The 18,792-nt window shown below is 42.0% G+C and overlaps 1 protein-coding gene across 1 annotated transcript in view; it reads left to right on the top strand.

The window, feature by feature from the left end:
* The window catches only part of Zcwpw2 (zinc finger CW-type and PWWP domain containing 2), a 90,401-nt gene that overhangs the window by 48,598 nt on the left and 23,011 nt on the right, over nt 1–18,792 (top strand). Inside the window, exon 4 of the mRNA XM_032911075.1 lies at nt 16,240–16,354. Within this exon, the coding sequence (XP_032766966.1) occupies nt 16,240–16,354 (115 nt within the window). The remainder of the gene's footprint in view (nt 1–16,239; nt 16,355–18,792) is intronic.

Raw genomic sequence — 18,792 nt, 5'->3', positions numbered from 1 at the left:
CCCAGAAGCACAGTGCCCTTCTCTGCAGCAGCAGCACACTGGTTGGGCAACCAGACTTCTCGTTTTGATTTTATTTTTTTTTCTTCTTTCATTCTCAAAAGTAACTAAGATTCTGTCTTCCAGTACAGAAGCAGTTTCTGTATCTCTGGTCAAACTTCAGGCTTTCCTGTTTTCCTCCCCGAGTTTCTCACTGGTGGGCAGGTGAAGCTGTCACTAGCAAGGTCAGACTGGGCAGGAACAGAGACGTATTCTCTACTTGAAGCAGGATGGCAGTCTGCCCCGCCAGTGCCAGGGGCAAGTGGCAGGACCTTGGAGAGTGGCACAGTGACTTGGGGACTCGAGCCCTTGTCACAAAGATACTCGATACTTGTGTCCTGGTGTGGCAGGAAATAATTTGGACTGTGTATTCATGTTGCCATGGGGGGCAGGATAATTTCCTGCTGTGGCATTGCAGATCTGTATATGTCCTTACAATTCACTCATATCTAGCATGGCCTCACAATGACCGAGATCAAACTTCCCACCTTGGCTAGGTGAAACATGTCACAAATTGGTTTGATTTAGCAAAAATGAAGTAATGTAGCACTGCTGCATAACACTGCTGCATAACACTGCTGCATAACACTGCTGCATAACACTGCTGCATAACACTGCTGCATAACACTGCTGCACTGCTGTTGCTTCCTGAGGTGCAAGATTTATCCTCTTTACTCTCCAGGTCCTCACAGCTTGACTAATTCTTTGGTGAACAAAAGATCTTTAAGGTACAAAGCAACAGAAACTTGAATTTGTGCCAGACTGAAGGATTCTCTACACCCACTGTCCTGGGCGTGCACACGCGCGTGTGTATACACACACACACGCACACACACACACACACACACACACGCACACACACGCACACACACGCACACACTGCCATCCTCTCTTCAATTCCCCTCCATACCAGTGTAAAGCAACAGGGAAAGCATTCAGCTAAGCATCATTCATAAGGGACATTCAGCTAAGCATCATTCATAAGGGACATTCAGCCTCTCAAGTCTTGAGAGAGGGAAGGAAGATGACGCAAAGCCTCCAGTTGGCCAGTGGTGTCTGCCTGGGACAAGATTACATGGGACAGTGACTTACACACTTAAGAACTGGACACAGCCAGGACTTTCTCAGACATACTGTGCTATCTCCCTTCCCTGTCCACCTCTCTCTTCAGTCTCAAGCTTCCCCAACTCTGGAAATGGTCACACACACTCATCTTTGCAAACTCATCTAGTTTACACTCATGAGATCACGGTAGGTGTCAACCCTTCTCCTTCTCTCTTTACTGCTTCTTTTTATGTTTGTTTACCACAAATTTGTTTCTGTAGTGTAAGAGATTGAACCCAGGGCCTTACAGTTGCTTGGCAAATACTCAACTACTGATAAGATAAGCCTTGAAATGTGATTTTTGAGGCTGAGTCTCCCCAAGATGTCTGTGCTGGCCGTAGGCTGGCCGTGTCACTGCCACACATTCTCCAGATGTTGGAGTTACACTGAGCCCAAGCTGACCAGTGCCGCTCCCTCCTCTGCCCAGAGTTCAGTGACGGAGAGAGCCCAAATGCTGGGGCAGTAGAGAAGTAACAAAGGCATGGAGTTTTCTAGAGTCAGAGTCATGGCTGAGATTATTGGTCTTAACCCTGCATGTTATGAGCTTGGCATTTCCTTCTTAAACAGCAGGTTCAAGAAACCTTTCTGTGGGTGCTCAGCGTTTTAGAGCACTTTCTGCCCTTACAGAGGACGTAGGTTCCGTTCCCAACACCCACATGGTGGTTCACAATTGTCTGTAACTCCAGTTCTAGAGGATCTGCTAGCCCCTTCTAGCCTCCATGTGGTTCATTTATATACATGTTGGCAAGCAAACATTGTAAGCATAAAATATAAGTAAATAAATCTTTAAAAAATTTTGTGTTGATAGGAAATAAAGCTAGTTTGAAAGTAAACATTAATTACAGATAGCCAGGTTTTAGTAAACTATGTGAGATTTTAGACCTCTAATCCAAGGACAAAAATTGTATTTCTATATTACAAAATAAGGCAGAGAGAGAGAGAGAGAGAGAGAGAGAGAGAGAGAGAGAGAGAGAGAGAGAGAGAGAGTGTGTGTGTCAGACAGATGGTTCATGGTTCTGTGGCTAAGCACACTCGCTGCATAAGAATTGTGACTTGAGTTTAGATGTCAGCACCTATGAGCAGTCCAAGCCTGACTGAGAGGACCTGTAAACCCAGGGGTATTAGGATCCAAGATAGGACGATTGCCGGAGCTTGTTGGTCAGTCAGCCCAGCACAACAAGCAAGCTCCAGGCCCAGTGGGAGACTGTCTCCAGGGAATAACAGGGAGAGCAGCAGGATAGGAAACACATTCTTCTCTCTGGCTCTGCACTTCCACAGGTACACACATAAGTACCTGCACATACACCATGCAAACATCTACCACTGCTCCTCATCTCCCCTTCTCCTCCCCATTTCCCCTTCTCCCCTTTTCTCTCCCCCTCCCATTCCTTCCCTCCCCTCTCCTCTCCCTTCCCCTCTCTCCGCTCCCCCGCCCCCCCAGAAATTTATGCAGATCGTGCAAAGGGAATTGCCAAAACAGCTTAATTTACCTAAGTCTATAACACTGACATTTAACATACAAATGTTTCTTAAGAGAAAACATCAGAATGCTGTGGAAGTTTCCCTGCACCTTTATCCTTGGAGGGAAAAAGAAAGGTGGTTGTTTTCCTTCACTTCATGCAAAGTACAAGAGTTGTTCATTTGACCATGCGATGCATGTACCCAAGAGCCTGAGTAACACTGCATACTGATGTCCAGCTTCCCTCAGGAAAGCTGTGCAGAGTGAGGGTTTCTGGTCATCACAGCTGAAGAGAGATGAAGCTACTGAGAATGGCCGGCACTCTGGACTGTGCTTAGAGATAATGATGCAGAGGTTAAAAAGGAGTCCACATGCCATCCAAATAGAACAATGTGGAATAGCAGTGAGATATGTGCTTACAGTAACTGCTAGAAGGAAGACACTGCCCTGCCAATGGAGCTGCTCCCAGATACACCAGTCACACATAGACTTGCAAAACAAACAAAAACCCAGACAACAAACCAACAAACAAAATGTCAAACAAACACAACAACCAACATGCCACAGAACATTCACAAAAAAAATTCTTTCCAACAATACTTACTTGTGTTCAGACCCAGAAGTCAAGCTGTGCCTAACCAGATGCTTCCCCTCCGCTGACCAGCATTCCTGGTGCTAGAAGATGCCCTGTACACTACAGGAGAGAACGGCAAGCATCAGTGTCACTGGCTACAAACGCTGACCCACAGCAGGAGCCTGCTTACAAGGTCTTACTAGTGCAATAGTGGCACAGGCATTATGGGGACAACAGCTGTTGATGGGATTTAAGGCCTAATCAATCAGATGGAAGCCATACCTGACACTGCTAAAGTGGCCATCAACCTGAGGCTAGCTAGGTCATGGGTCTAGGGGAAACCCTAATGCCCTAAATCTGTTGAAGGAGCAGAGCAATAAAACGACTCGTAATGTTTCTCTCAACCCTCATCAAAGAGGCTTCTCACAGTAAAGGAGAATTAACACAGAGACCCACGACTGTACAGTGTACAAAGAGTGAAAGACTTTGGAATTCTCAATCCTAAATGGGATGTTTCTATCAAACCTTCCTGCTCCCATCCAAGGCTCAGGAGTCTATGTGGAGGGGATTCTAAAAGCCAGAGGTGATGATCCAAGGAAACAGTGTCTTTCATATTGGAAAGCACAGAGACTGTGGCAGCATTCCTAAGACCACACGTTTAAGCCAGAAAAATAAATTTCTTTAAGGTAAGTCCCTATTGTCAAAACAGAATGTACTTTGGACTCAGGGCCCAGAGACCTGAGCTGGATCTGACTTGAAAGCCTCCTTCATGAGGATTCTCTTTCCTGTTACCAGAATGTACCATGCAAGCTCCCAAGGGAGGGCAGCAACCAATAGTCTGACCTAGCAATGTTGCGTATAAACCACCTCAATGACCAGTATGGCACCATAACCCTAAGTGCACAGGAGTGGCAAGCATACTTGGTGGTAGGCAGCGTCTCTGTGATTAGACTAAGGCTTGCTCAACAAGGGGACATCCTGCCTGGTGCTAGGAACCTAAGCAGCTGCCCAGGGCAGTTAAGTCATGACCCTCTGGGGCAGTTAAGTCATGACCCTCTGGGGCAGTTAAGTCATGACCCTCTGGGGCAGTTAAGTCACGACCCTCTGGGGCAGTTAAGTCATGGCCCTTACTGAACCAGCACCATCTCTAACTACGTCCTGAACAGCTATCCTTGTATTCACAGATGAGTATAGTTTTCACCCCTCAGGAAAACACTTTGCCACAGATGAAGAGAACTGTAGCAAACCACAACTAATCAAAAGGAAGACTGCTGTGCTCAACACCAATGGATGCCTCTACAGTGCAATTTCTGCATCATTATGTTAAAGGGAAAGATTAAAAGAATCAGGAACGGGAAGTTTGCTTTGGAGTGGGTCTCCACAAAATGCTAGGTCTATGAAGTTACACCTGTGAAGTCTCAAAAACATGCCTAGGGAAATATGCCCTAAGAAAGGATGACACCAACAGACGTGTTTACACGGAAGGGGGATTTCATGGGCCTCAACCCTAGACACAGAACACTAAGGAATACTGAGAGTGGAAAACATAGTCTTCCCCAGCAACAGCACACCAATTGGTATCCAATACCAAGTGGCCAGCCCTTAATACATAGACATCCAAGCAGTACTATGTGTACTTTGCAGCTGTATTTCTATATTTAGGAATACACACACACACACACACACACACACACACACACACACACACACACACGCTCATCATACATTCACAACAAAAACAAAAAGGACTGTGAATTTGAAAGAGAGCAAGGAGGGGTACATGAGAAGATTTGGAAGAAGGAAAGGGAAGGTGGGAATGATGTAATTATTTTAATTATCTCAGAAATAATTTTAAAAAGTACCATGAAAATATACTTTCTTCAAGCCTACAAAGTATCAACCATAACATTGTATAATTGCAGATCAACAAAAACATTTTCTTTGGCTTCTCTTCTATTTCATTTTAACACCAGAGGATATAGTAACTTGGGGAGAAGAGTGGTCTGAGGATCAAGGGGACTACTGGCAGCCTGGGCTGTGCTTCTTGTGCATGATGTGCAAGAGCTGGCATGAAAAGAAATGTAAACAATTTGAACATTGTTTAACAATTGAATATTAGTGGAAATTTTTTAATTTTGTGAGGGATACAGCAATTGGAGGACATTTTATCTTTTGAAAGTTAATAGACAAGCAGAAGAGTCACATGCCCTCCTGTAGGTATTCATCTTTAAAAATGTTTTCCTTCTGGAAAGGGTTGCTTTGTATACCTCTGACTGGCTGGAACTTGCTGTGTAGATCTGCCTGGCCTGGAACTCACAGAGGACCACTTGTTTATGCCTCCCGAATCCTGAAACCAAAGGCTTATGCCACCTCATGACTGTTATTTGTGTTAGGAAGTGACATGAATCACCATGTTACCATTGCAATACATTCAAGCTTGGTGTTTATTCATTCTCGATACATATTAACCTAATAATGAGGATGTGGGATGAATTTGTTTAGTGAGGTACTGGGCCTCTCTTGACAACCCAGAGGCCTCGGCCTGGAGGATTCCAAGTGAATGACTTGTGTCTAGGGCAGCTGTTTTTAAGGATGGTTACAAACACACTTTTATTTAATTGGAATTTTTAAAATTTATATTTTAAATGTTTTTCCCTTTCCTGGTTTCCTGTCCATGAACACCTCTAACCCCTCTTCCCTCCCCCTTTTTCTATGAGGCTGCTCCCCCACCCGTCCACCCACCCATTCCCACCTCCACACCTCTTGACATTCCCCTACAATGGGAGATCGAGCCTTGGCAGAGCCAAGGGCTTCTCCTCCCATTGGTGCCTAACAAGGCCATCCTCTGCTACATATGCAGCTAGAGCCATGGGTCAGTCCATGTGTACTCTTTGGATGGTGGTTTAGTCCCTGGGAGCTCTGGTTTGTTGATATTGTTCTTCTTATGGGGTTGCAAACCCCTTCAGCTCCTTCAGTCCTTTCTCTAACTCCTCCATTGGGGACCCCATTCTCAGTCCAATGGTCGGCTGCATGCACCCGCCTCTGTATTTGTCAGAGCCTCTCAGGAGACAGCTATATCAGGCTCCTGTCAGCATGCACTTCTTGGCAACACAATATTGTCTGAATTTGGTGGCTGTATGGGCTGGATCCCCAGATGGGGCAGTCTCTGGATGGCCTTTCCTTCAGTGTCTGCTCCAAACTTTGTCTCCACATCTCCTCCTATGAATATTTTTCTTCCCCCTTCTAAGAAGGACTAAAGCATCCAAACATTGCTCTTCCTTCTTCTTGAGCTTCATGTGGTTTGAGAATTGTATCTTGGCTATTCTGAGCTTTTGGGCTAATATCCACTTATCAGTGAGTGCAAACCATATGTGGTTTGTTTTTTTTTTTAAATTGGGTTACCTCACTCAGGATGATATTTTCTAGTTTCATCCATTTGCCTATGAATTTCATGAAGTCATTGTTTTTAATAGCTGAGTACTAATCCATTGTGTAAATGTACCACATTTTCTGTATCCATTCCTCTGTTGAAGGGCATCTGGGTTCTTTCCAGCTTCTGGCAATTATAAATAAGGCTGCTATGAACATAGTGGAGCATGTGTCCTTGTTATTTGTTGGAACATCTTTTGGGTATATGCCCAGGAGTGGTATAGCTGGGTCCTCAGGTAGTACTATGTTTTTTGTTTTTTGTTTTTTGTTTTGAGAAACCTCCAGACTGATTTCCGGAGTGGTCGTACCACCTTGCAGTCCCACCAAAAATGGAGGAGTGTTCCTCTTTCTCCACATCCTCACCAGCATCTGTTGTCACCTGAGTTTTTTATCTTAGCCATTCTCACTGGTGTGAGGTAAAATCTCAGGGTTGTTTGGATTTCTCTTTCCCTGATGACTAAGGATGTCGAACATTTCTTTAGGTGCTTCTTAGCCATTTGATATTCCTCAGCTGAGAATTCTTTGTTTACCTCTGTACCCCATTTTTAATAGGGTTATTTGATTCTTTGAAGTCTATCTTCTTGAGTTCTTTGCATATTAGCCCTCTATTGGATGTAGGATTAGTAAAGATCTTTTCACAATCTGTTGGTTGCCATTTTGTCCTAATGACAGTGTCCTTCGCCTTACAGAAGCTTTGCAATTTTATGCAAAAGTCCCATTTGTCAATTCCTGCTTGATCTTAGAGCATAAGCTGTTGGTGTTCTGTTCAGGAAAATTTCCCCACTTTTCCCGTGTGTTCGAAGCTCTTCCCCACTTTTTCTTCTATTGGTTTGAGTGCATTTGGTTTTATATGGATGTTCTTGATCCATTTGGACTTGAGCTCTGTACAGGGCAATAAGAATAAGTCGATCTACATTCTTCTACATGCTGACTGCCAGTTGAACTGGCACCATTTGTTGAAAATGCTGTCTTTTTTTCCCATTGGATGGTTTTGGCTCCTTTGTCAAAGATCAAGTGACCATGGGTGTGTGGGTTCATTTCTGGGTCTTCAGTTCTATTGCATTGATCTACCTGCTTGTCTCTGTACCAATACCATACAGTTTTGTTTTGTTTTTTTAAATCACTATTGCTCTGTAATACTGCTTGAGGTCAGGGATGGTGATTCCCCCAGAAGTTCTTTAATTGTTGAGGATAGTTTTTGCTATTCTGAGTTTTTTGTTATATCAAATGAATTTGTAAATTGCTCTTTCTAATTCTATGAAGAATTGAGTTGGACTTTTGATGGGGATTGCATTGAATCTGTAGATTGCTTTCAGCAAGATGGCCATTTTTACAATATTTATTCTGCCAATCCATGAGCATGGGAGATCTTTCCATCTTCTGAGATCTTCAAATTCTTTCTTCAGAGACTTGAAGTTCTTGTCATACAGACCATTCACTTGCTTGGTTAGAACCACAGTGAGGTATTTTATATTATTTGTGACTATTGTGAAATGTGTTGTTTCCCTAATTTCTTTCTCAGCCTGTTTATCCTTTGAGTAGAGGAGGCTACCGATTTGTCTGAGTTAGTTTTAGCTCCAACCACTGGGCAGGTTGTTTATCAGCTGGAGGAGCTCTGGTGGGACTTTTGTGTCACCTAAGTACACTATCACATCATCTGCAAGTTGTGGTGTTTTGACTTCTTCCTTTCCAATTTGTATCCCTTTAATCTCCTTTTGTCGTCTGATTGATCTGGCTAGGACTTTGAGTACTATATTGAATAAGTAGAGAAAGAATGGGCAGCCTTGTCTAGTCCCTGATTATAGTGGAATTGCTTCAAGCTTCTCTCCATTTAGTTTGATGCTGGCTACTGGTTTGCTGTATATGGCTTTTACTATGTTTAGGTAAGGGCCTTGAATTCCTGATCTTTCCAGGACCTTTGTCATGAAGGGGTGTTGAATTTTGTCAAATGCTCTCTCAGTATATCATGAGATGATCATGTAGTTTTTTTTTCTTGGAGTTTGTTTATATAGTGGATTATTTTGATGGAGTTCCATATATTAAACCGTTCCTGCATCCATATATTAAACCATCCCTGTATCCCTGGAATGAAGCCTACTTGATCATGATGGATGATTGTTTTGATGTGTTCTTGGATTCCGTTCACTAGAATTTTATTGAGTATTTTTGCATTGATATTCATAAGGGAAACTGGTTTGAAGTTCCCTTTCTTTGTTGAGTCTTTGTGTGGTTTAGGTATACATGTAATTGTGGCTTCATGGAAGGAACTGGGTAGTGTTCATTCTGTTTTCATTTTGTGGAATAGTTTGGAGAATATTGGTATTAGGTTTTCTATGCAGGTCTGATAGAATTCTGCACTAAACTCATCTGGTCCTAGGCTTTTTTTTTTGTTAGGAGACTTTTAATGACTACTTCTATTTCTTTAGGAGTTATGGAACTGTATAGTTAGTTTATCTGATCCTAATTTAACTTTGGTACCTGATATCTGTCTAGAAAATTGTCCATTTCCTGCAGATTTTCAAGTTTTGTTGAATATAGGTTTTTAGTAGCATCTGATGATTTTTTGAATTTCCTCAGATTCTGTTGTTATGTCTCCCTTTTCATTCTGATTTTGTTAATTTGGATACACTCTCTGTGCCCTCTGGTTAGTCTGGCTAAAGGTTTATCTGTCTTGTTGGTTTTCCCAAAGAACCAGCTCCTGGTTTTGTTGATTCTTTATATAGTTCTTTTTGTTTCTACTTTGTTGATTTCAGCTCTGAGTTTTATTATTTCCTGCCTTCTGCTCCTCTTGGGTGTATTTGCTTCTTTTTGTTCTAGTGATTTTAGGTGTGCTGTCAAGCTGCTAGTGTATGCTCTCTCCAGTTTCTCTTTGGAGGCACTCAGAGCTATGAGTTTTCCTCTTAGCGCTGCTTTAATTGTGTCCCATAAGTTTGGGTATGTTGTGCCTTCATTTTCATTATATTCTAAAAAGTCTTTAATTTCTTTCTTGACCAAGTTATCGTTGAGTAGAGCATTGTTCAGCTTCCATGTGTATGCATGTAAGCTTCCTGTTGTTTTTGTTGTTAATAAAGACCAGTCTTAGTTCATGGTTATCTGATAGGATGCCTGGGACTTTTTCAATCTTCTGTTGCAGCCTGTTTTGTGACTAATTATATGGTCAGTTTTGGAGAAGGTACCATGAGGTGCTGAGATGAAGGTATATTCTTTTGTTTTGGGATGAAATGTTCTATAGCTATCTGTTAAATCCATTTGGTTGATAACTTCTGTTAGTTTCTGTGTCTCTGTTTAGTTTTTGTTTCCATTATCTGTTCATTGATGAGAATTGGGTGTTGAAGCCTCCCACTATTACTGTGTGAGGTGCAATGTGTGCTTTGAGCTTTAGTAAGGTTTCTTTTATGAATGTAGGTGCCCTTGCATTTGGAGCATAGATATTTAGGATCGAAAGTTCATCTTGGTGGATTTTTTCCTTTGCTGAATATGAAATGTCCTTCCTTATCTTTTTTGATAACTTTTGGTTGAAAGTCGATTTTATTCAATATTAGAATGGCTACTCCAGCTTGTTTCTTGGTACCATTTGCTTGGAAAATTGTTTTCCAGCCTTTTACTCTGAGGTAGTGTCTGTCTTTGTTACTGAGGTGTGTTTCTTGTGTGCAGCAAAATGCTGGGTCCTCTTTACGTATCCAGTCTGCTAGTCTATATCTTTTTATTGGGGAGTTGAGTCCATTGATATTGAGAGATATTAGGGACCAATGATTGTTGTTTCTTGTTACTTTTTTTGTTAGAGCTGGAATTATGTTTGTGTGGCTATCTTCTTTTGAAATTAGATTACTTTCTTGCTTTTTCCAGGGTGTAGTTTCCCTCTTTGTTTTGAAGTTTTCTATTACCCTTTGTAGGGCTGGATTTTTGGAAAGATAGTGTGTAAATTTGGTTTTATCATGGAATATCTTGGTTTTTCCATCTATGGTAATTGAGACTTTTGCTGGATATAGTTAGCCTGCCTTGGCATTTATGTTCTCTTAGAATCTGTGTGACATTTGCCCAGGATTTCTGGCTTTCATAGTCTCTGGTGAGAAGTCTGGTGTAATTCTTATAGGTCTACCCTTTAAAGGTTACTTTACCTTTCCCCTTACAGCTTTTAGGTTTTTTGTTTTTTTTTTTTTTTTTGTTCTGTGTATTTGGTGTTTTGACTATCATGTGACTGGAGAAATTTCTTTTCTGATGCAATCTATTTGGAGTTTGTAGGCTTCTTGTATGTTTGTGGGCATCTCTTTCTTTATGTTAGGTACATTTTCTCCTATAATTTTGTTGAAGGTATTTACTGACCCTTTAAGTTGGGAGTCTTCACTTTCTTCTATTATCCTTAGGTTTGGTCTTCTCATCATGTCCTGAATTTCCTGGATGTTTTGGTTTAGGAATTTTTTGTGTTTTGCATTTTCTTTGATGGCTGTATTAATGTTTTCTATGGTATCTTCTGGCCCTGAGATTCTCTTTTCTATTTTTTGTATTCTGTTGGCAATGCTTGTGTCTATGACTTCTGATCTCTTTCCTAGATTTTTCATCTCCAGGGTTTTCTCCCTTTGAGATTTCCTTATTGTTTCTATTTCCACTATTAGATCCTCAATGGTTTTGTTTAATTCCCTTACCAGTTTGGTTCTGTTTTCCTGTAATTGTTTAAGGGACTTTTGTGTTTCCTCTTTAAGGGCTTCTACCTGTTTACCTGTGTCGTCCTGTATTTCTTTAAGGGAGCCATTTATGTCCTTCTTAAATTCCTCCAACATCATCATGAGTTGTGATTTTAAATCAAAATCTTACTTTTCCATTGTGTTAGGGTATTCAGGGCTTGCTGTGGTGTACGTTGTGTGTGGTAGGTTCTTATGATGCCAAGTGGCCTTGCTTAGGTTCTTGCCCTTGACTCTCACCATCTGCTTATCTTTGGTGTTAGCTAGTGTTGCTGTCTCTGACAATGACTTGACCCTCCTCTGAGTCTGTGTGTCAGCACTCCTGGAGACCCACTGTCTCCCAGCAGTATCTGGATACAGAGAGCTGTGGTACCTGGTCAGCTCCAGGCGTGGCTAGAAACTGTAAGGATCTTTTCCCAGGCTGCTCCTAGGTTCCTGTGTCCAGAGGGCTCCAGGCGGATTCCTCTTGGGCAAGAATATATTCAGAGGTGGTGTTCTCCCTTGCACTCTCAGGATTGTCCACACTTCTGAGAATCCAGCTCTTTCCTTGCTGGATCTGTGTACAAAGAGCTATATCACAGGGTCACCTCCAGGAACAGGACACAAACACACTTATTATGAAGTCCTCTATAGAGTGATTTGATCCAGTTCATATTTTAGAAAGCATATGAACTCATCTGACTATTTTAACTAGAGGAGAAACTAATCATTTGTGTAGGAAATTGGAATATAAAAAAGTATGTTAAATTTCCACATTCTAACATTTAATATTGTGTTTTAGTTATATAATTAGCTAAAAGAAAGCAAAATTGCACAAACAGGAAAGAAAAAAGCAAAATGATGGTTTTAAATTCATATTTTATGTGAATAGGAACTGGAGTAAAAGCAGCTGTGAGTTGCCATCTGAGTCCTGGACATTAAACCTGGGTCTCCTTGAAGAGCATCCAGCGCTCCGACCCACGGAATCATCTCAGTTCCAATAATGTGTGTAGCATGATTGTGTGCCTGACAAAGCAGTGGACCCAAGCAGAACACCTAATATGAACAGAGCTTTACTGAATAATACCTAAAATGGAAATTCAGTTATATCTCAGCTAGTGTGATTGCTGTGAACAAGTGACAATTTTGAAAATACAATTGTGATACTCATTTTTGATGACACTATGTTGTAGACAATGCCCTGGTCTAAGTGTGTGAAGCAAAGCATCAAGCCTGCTATGTAAACTTCACAATCCTACCACAGCGATAGGAAACGAGCCTACGGTGGGAAAGCAGAATGCACTTTTCGGTGTGGAATATGTAACTCAGAGGATGTCTGTTGAATTGACTGTTAGCAAAAGCTCAGTGTGAACAAGAACAATCTTAGTATTTGTGGGAACGTGGAACTTAGAGTGGTGGTATTGGTCTGTAAAATACACAAGGTGTTAATGATAAAACTCTAACAGTTAAAGCAGTCTGTTACTAACGTTACTCAAGTAATGGAAGCTGGAATGGAATAACAGAATTCATACACTCAAAGTGTCTCCCTGGTCCGTATCACCGTGGTCTCCTAGCTGGGCTTCCATATCACCGTGGTCTCCTAGCTGGGCTTCCATATCACCGTGGTCTCCTAGCTGGGCTGTTACTGTAGTCTGCTAAGCAGCTGTTCCACAGCTACACTGACTTCTGCATAGCAGATCTCATCAAAGCAGTCAGATTGATTGTTGGTGGGCAATAAACAAAGCCAGGTATGGTGGTACGTGTGAGTCCAGTTCTCAGAGTGAGACGGGCATGGCAAGTTCCGGCCAGCCTGGGTATGAGTTAAGACCATGTCTCAGAAAGGGGGAAAGAGGCAGGCAAACATTTCCTCAAAGCTCTGCAGTGTCACTGCTCATGGTGGGTAGTAACCAAACACCTTTGATGGCTTCATGGCTCTCCCTGTTCTGGCCCTTAGTAATTTTCTGGCACTTTCCTTCTTTATCATTCTCTCTCTGCCACCCTGGGTTCTTTGATGCATCCCAAATATGGATCCATATCCGATCTTTGAGGATGTCTTCTACAGAAACATTCTTCCCTTGAAGAGCTAAATGGCTGACTCCCCAACCTCCTCCAAGTCTTTGTTCAAAAGACACCATCTCAGTGGATCCTCTGCCTACCCTGCTGCCCTCACTCACTCTGCTTGGTGATTGCCCTTGCCTCCTGCCCTTGCCTCCTGCCCTTGCCTCCTGCCCCGTAGGCCTGTTTCACCCCACACAGAGTTCACACAGTAGGCCAGAGATGAGTATTGTCTGCTCACTTACAGATCCCCAAGAGGGAGCTACATTGTGTTGAATCAATCAATAAATTGCATAATCAGAAAGAAAGTTGAAAATAAAACACATATATATTAATAACAATGTAAAATAAATGCCTATACATTTTCAAGTGCTTATAAATGCATACTGTATTTGAAGAATAGAAAAAGCACTACTTACGGTTGACTCAGTGAGAAAGAGTTCAGAGAATGGCAAAAACAGAAATTCAAAACCCCTAGAGCTTGAACCTGCCACCTCTTGAATAAAAAAAAACAAAACAAAACAAACAGTGTACAGTTGAGTCTAATTGTAGAATTAAAAATTCTTGGTGAAGTCAAGGCTCAACTGTTGAGCACCTTTGAAAAGTGTTAATTTGTCCAGCCATTAGGTGTCCTGTATCTACCATAAGTTCTTCCAGAAGCCCGGACAGACAGACAGAGTCACAGCTTTCTGGCTCCCTTCACTCTCTGTAGTTCATTGTAGCTAACGGTCCCAAGCTGTTTCTTTAAAGGTAGTCGTAGAGCATCTGTTCAGTTTTATGAAGATATTTCCACTGTACAGCTTGACTACATTATCATCATGACTACATTAGTGCTCCAGAGATATATGGACTAAAACACTAATATATATGTTCAAGACAAGGTCTCTCTATATAGCCGTGGCTGGCCTAGAGCTCACTATGGAGACCAGGCTGACTTTGAACTCACAGAGATCCACCTACCTCTCTCTACCTCCTGGGTGCTCGGGTTGAAGCTATGGGTCACCATGCCCTCCCTGACAGTCTTAATTTACATTTACAGTGTGAAAGCCAGCAAGATGGTTCTGTCTCCACACCTGATAACCTGAGTTTAATCCCTAGAACTGACCTGGTAGGAGGAGAGAACTAAGCTTCTCAAGTTGCCCTTTAGCTTCCAAACACACTGTGGCCGTACACAAAGCACATAAACTGTAAACACTAAAGATTACAGTTAACAAATTGGATTGATTACATTTTCATTCTCTTAAACTGAGAAATAACTTAGCAAATGAATCAAATTTACATTTTATGTAAAAAGTATTTTTGATTAAACTTTTTTAATGCTTCAATTACCAGTGATTGTTCAGAAGCATAGTTAAGAGGCGTTTTCTGAATGTTCTCAACGCTCAGTGAGGTGTCAGACCCGTGGCACCACGAAAGATACAAAGAGAAACCTCCACTGTCGTCATGGACCCTTGTTTGTGGCGGTGATAGTCATGGCCATCTGTAACTATGACATATGTCAGAATACAGCAGATCATTAAATGACAATGTTGGGCATAGTTGGAACATATAGTTGATATTAATTTGGGGACTACAAGAATCATGTGGCATTCGAAAAGGGCTTTGTACACAGTTTCATTCTGTGAGTAGAGAGGGAATGCTGTAGAGGCGGACAATTGTGTCACACACGCATCATTTCTTTTATCTAGGACAAGCTTAAGATCTTTATGCATGGGTAGTAAACTTGTATCAGTAGTAAACTTGTATCCATATTCTCTTTGATGGCATTTTCAAAAGGAAAATTGTCACGCATTTTATAAATTGTAATATTTAAACACATAAAAAACTTCCTAGCAATTAAAAATTTTAGAAAAATTGCTGTATTAGATGATTTATATTTTTTAACTCAGATTTTTTTAAACATCTAGAAAATGTGCAATGTCTTATTAAAATGACATACACTGAGTTCTTCCTGTCATAGAAACTATCATCCATTGTCTCCAGTAGTCCTCATGAAAGGTCTGTGGTTGGCTGATCAGACTCACTTACTATATACACAGAGAGGCTGGGGCATAGCAGGGGAAGAGTGTGTGTGTGTGTGTGTGTGTGTGTGTGTGTGTGTGTGTGTGTGCCCAGACTCACATACTCACATATTATATACACAGAGCGGCTGGGGCACAGCAGGAGAAGTGTGTGTGTGTGTGTGTGTGTGTGTGTGTGTGTGTGTGTGTGTGTGTGTGCCCAGACTCACATACTCACATATTATATACACAGAGAGGCTGGGGCACAGCAGGAGGTGTGTGTGTGTGTGTGTGTGTGTGTGTGTGTGTGTGTGTGTGTCCAGACTCACATACTCACATAGTATATCCATGGAGAGGCTGGGCACAGCAGGTGAAATTTGTGTGTGTGTGTGTGTGTGTGTGTGTGTGTGTGTGTGTGTGCACCCAGACTCACATACTCACATATTATATACATGGAGAGGCTGGGCACAGCAGGTGAAATTGTGTGTGTGTGTGTGTGTGTGTGTGTGTGTGTGTGTGTGTGTAGGTCTGACACAATGCCAAAGTGAGTGCAAATAGAATTAAAGTTCTTACACTGAAAACATTGCTTTGTCATTCCCTACCACTTTACTCTCATTCTCTGTCACATAAAGTGAGGTTAACGTTACCGTTCAGATAAACTCTTCTGACTGCTTGCTTACCCTGGGAGCATGGGAGATGCATCATATCATATTAATGAATTGGTTATTAACTTGCAAGATTCTCATAAGACTGTTAAGTTTTAAAGCAATAGAATAATAGCCAGATACCAAGCCTACGTGATGTTTATATGGTGCTCAAATTAGACTTAGCTCCAGCAAGTGTTCCATCAAGTATAGATTCTAAAACAAAATTAACATTTAAAACTAAACAGTATTCCTTGTCTGAATTTATGCATTTCTGTAGACGGCAGAATGTACGAATAAGAAGAGGTGGTATAGAAGTGCCCTTGAGGAAGCGTACCGACTCTACACGTGTTCACCAGAGCAAAGACTAGAAGTGTGCTGCCAACCAAAGCGGGGTATGCAGAGCTTCCTCCTCTCGTCATCCAAGCAGACTCACTCCCGGATGTGCGCCTCCTGTGTCTGCACACGTGACTTTGTCTTTTCCTTATACAAACAGGGCTTCTGTTCACTGTGAAGGGACGTTCAAGGGAATTAATAGCACGTGTCTTGTTCTCTGAGATTATTCTTAGTGACTAAACTCAGTTTAAACACAGGCCTGTAATTAGTGCTTTCTGCTATTTTGTTTACTCTTAGATTCCACAAACCATTGCTTCAAAACATATAATTAAAAATTAGAAACCACAGACTTAAAATGTATTCCTCTTACGGTAGTTTTGCAGGGATAGTCCGAGTTTTGTATTTTTTTTTTGTTGTTGTTGTTGTTTTTGAGATTGCAGTGTTTTCAAAATGCTTGATTTTAAAATAATTTCAAAGCAGGGATGAATTTAATACAATTTTAAGATTCTTTTATTCTGTTTTCCTTATTTATTGTGGACATACCGTGGTGTTCTAGTGGAGGTCAGAGAACAACTTTAGGGGATCAGTTAATTCTGTGAGGTGGGTCCTGGGGGTCAGTCAGAGTCAGGCAAGCGCCTTTACTGCCTGAACCCACTCACAGGCTCACAGCTTCTTCTGAAAGTAGTTTTCCTCACATATAACTGCAGGAGCCAGCGTCTCTTCTGGTGACAGTGACCAGAGCCACAATGCGTGTCCTTTGTGTTCTCCTCACTTCCAGGCCAACTGAATGACTTGAAAATGTAGTAGGTAGATAGGTTTTTAAGATTGTTCTCAAATAAAAAGTTTCCTATACATATTTACTGAGAACGTATATGAAACTTTTCCAGTGGAGAAAAAGCTTCACCGTTCCTGTAGGGTTCAGTTGAAGGCCAGATCTTTACACAAAGCACTGTGTTTTCCAATTTAAGGTAATAGACAGAAGGCTGTGTGAGATGTAAAATTACTGTGATCACTGTACAAAAATATTTTAAAGCATATTTCAGTTTATTATAATTATTTTATAGGACAGTCATAATCTTTTTAAAGTTAAGTATGCCGTGCCTACTAACTTTCGGGTGGGTGAATTTAAAGGCTATGCTTGATAAAGCATAACATTCATGAGCCTCCCACTTGCTAGGCAAACCCCTCCCACTTGCTAGGCAAGCCCCTCCCACTTGCTGGGCAAACCCCTCCCACTTGCTGGGCAAACCCCTCCCACTTGCTGGGCAAACCCCTCCCACTTGCTGGGCAAACCCTCCAGTGGACTGCCTGCTCGGCCTGTGCTTTGCATTTGGAGTGGATTTGCCCATTAGTACTTCCCTCCCTGGAATTTTATTCATGTTTTTACAAAATAGTCTTTCATGTTTAGAGCTCTCTTGGGTTCACAAAAATTGGATGTAGGCGGTTTCTGTACCTCCTGTCCACCCAGAACTCGCCCTCTCCTCCCATCAAAGCCCCACCATGTGATTTGTTATAACCAGTGAGCCCACACCAACCCTTCTCGTAACTTCCTGAGTTCATGCTGTACACGAGGCTTCACTCTAGTTTTACACTCTGTCATTGTCACACTGCACACAATAACCTCATGGCCTTAAAAATCTGAGTCCTCCTTACTCATCTTTTCTCCCGCTAACACTCGGAAACTACTTTTGCTACCACTGTGCCCCAGAATGTCTCACGGGCATCCTTCCATATTGGCGTCCCTCCTATAGTAACACATTCTTAAGTTTCATCCACGTCTTTGCATCATTCTGTAGCTCATTTCTTTTGGTGCAGAATAATATTTTACTCCTATACATACCACACTTTCCACCACTCATCCACCTAGGAGCATTCGGATTGTTTCAAGTTTGGATGGTTACTGATGAGTGTAGTTTTCCTGTGGCCGTGAATTCCAACTCCCTGTAGTAAACAGCAGCCATGACTGTAGATACCGCGATGAAGACATGAGGTTGCCAGCGATGTGTCAGCAGTGACTGAGACCCTTTGCTGCTGTGCAGGCTCTCAGCATTGTGTTCCAGTCGACTTTCTCCAAAATGTGTCACCTCTCTGGTGCTCAGCACTGCCGTATGCGCCCTTGTCCCTTTGTGTTTTCTTTGCTGCAGTGTCTTTCCAGGCCTTCTGGCCATTGGCCGTTTGTTTAAATGGCAGTCTTCCTGCACCTTAGTCTCCAAATGAAGGCTGGGCTTATAGGACTGCACCAACATGCCCAGCTGAACCTTCCTTGCTTCTCTCTCCCATCCCTTCCTCCCTCCCTCCTTTTCTTCTTTCTCTGTCTCTTCTTCACTTCTGTCAGTTTCATTTACTACAGTCTCAAGCTTAGAGCTTCATTCCCCAGGCCACAGCCTGTTTACTCACGGACCTGTCAAAGACCCTTCCTTCTGTTAAAGGACCGCTGATCCTCTAGCATTTCTTCCTGGCTCTGAGAGGTTTCATGTTTCTGTGCATTACCCATCAG

Source organism: Rattus rattus, chromosome 8 (assembly GCF_011064425.1).
Source record: "Rattus rattus isolate New Zealand chromosome 8, Rrattus_CSIRO_v1, whole genome shotgun sequence".
In the NCBI taxonomy this organism is placed as follows: domain Eukaryota; kingdom Metazoa; phylum Chordata; class Mammalia; order Rodentia; family Muridae; genus Rattus; species Rattus rattus.
The sequence above is the reverse complement of the archived record's forward strand: the minus strand, read 5'-3'. Positions and strand labels throughout refer to the sequence as shown.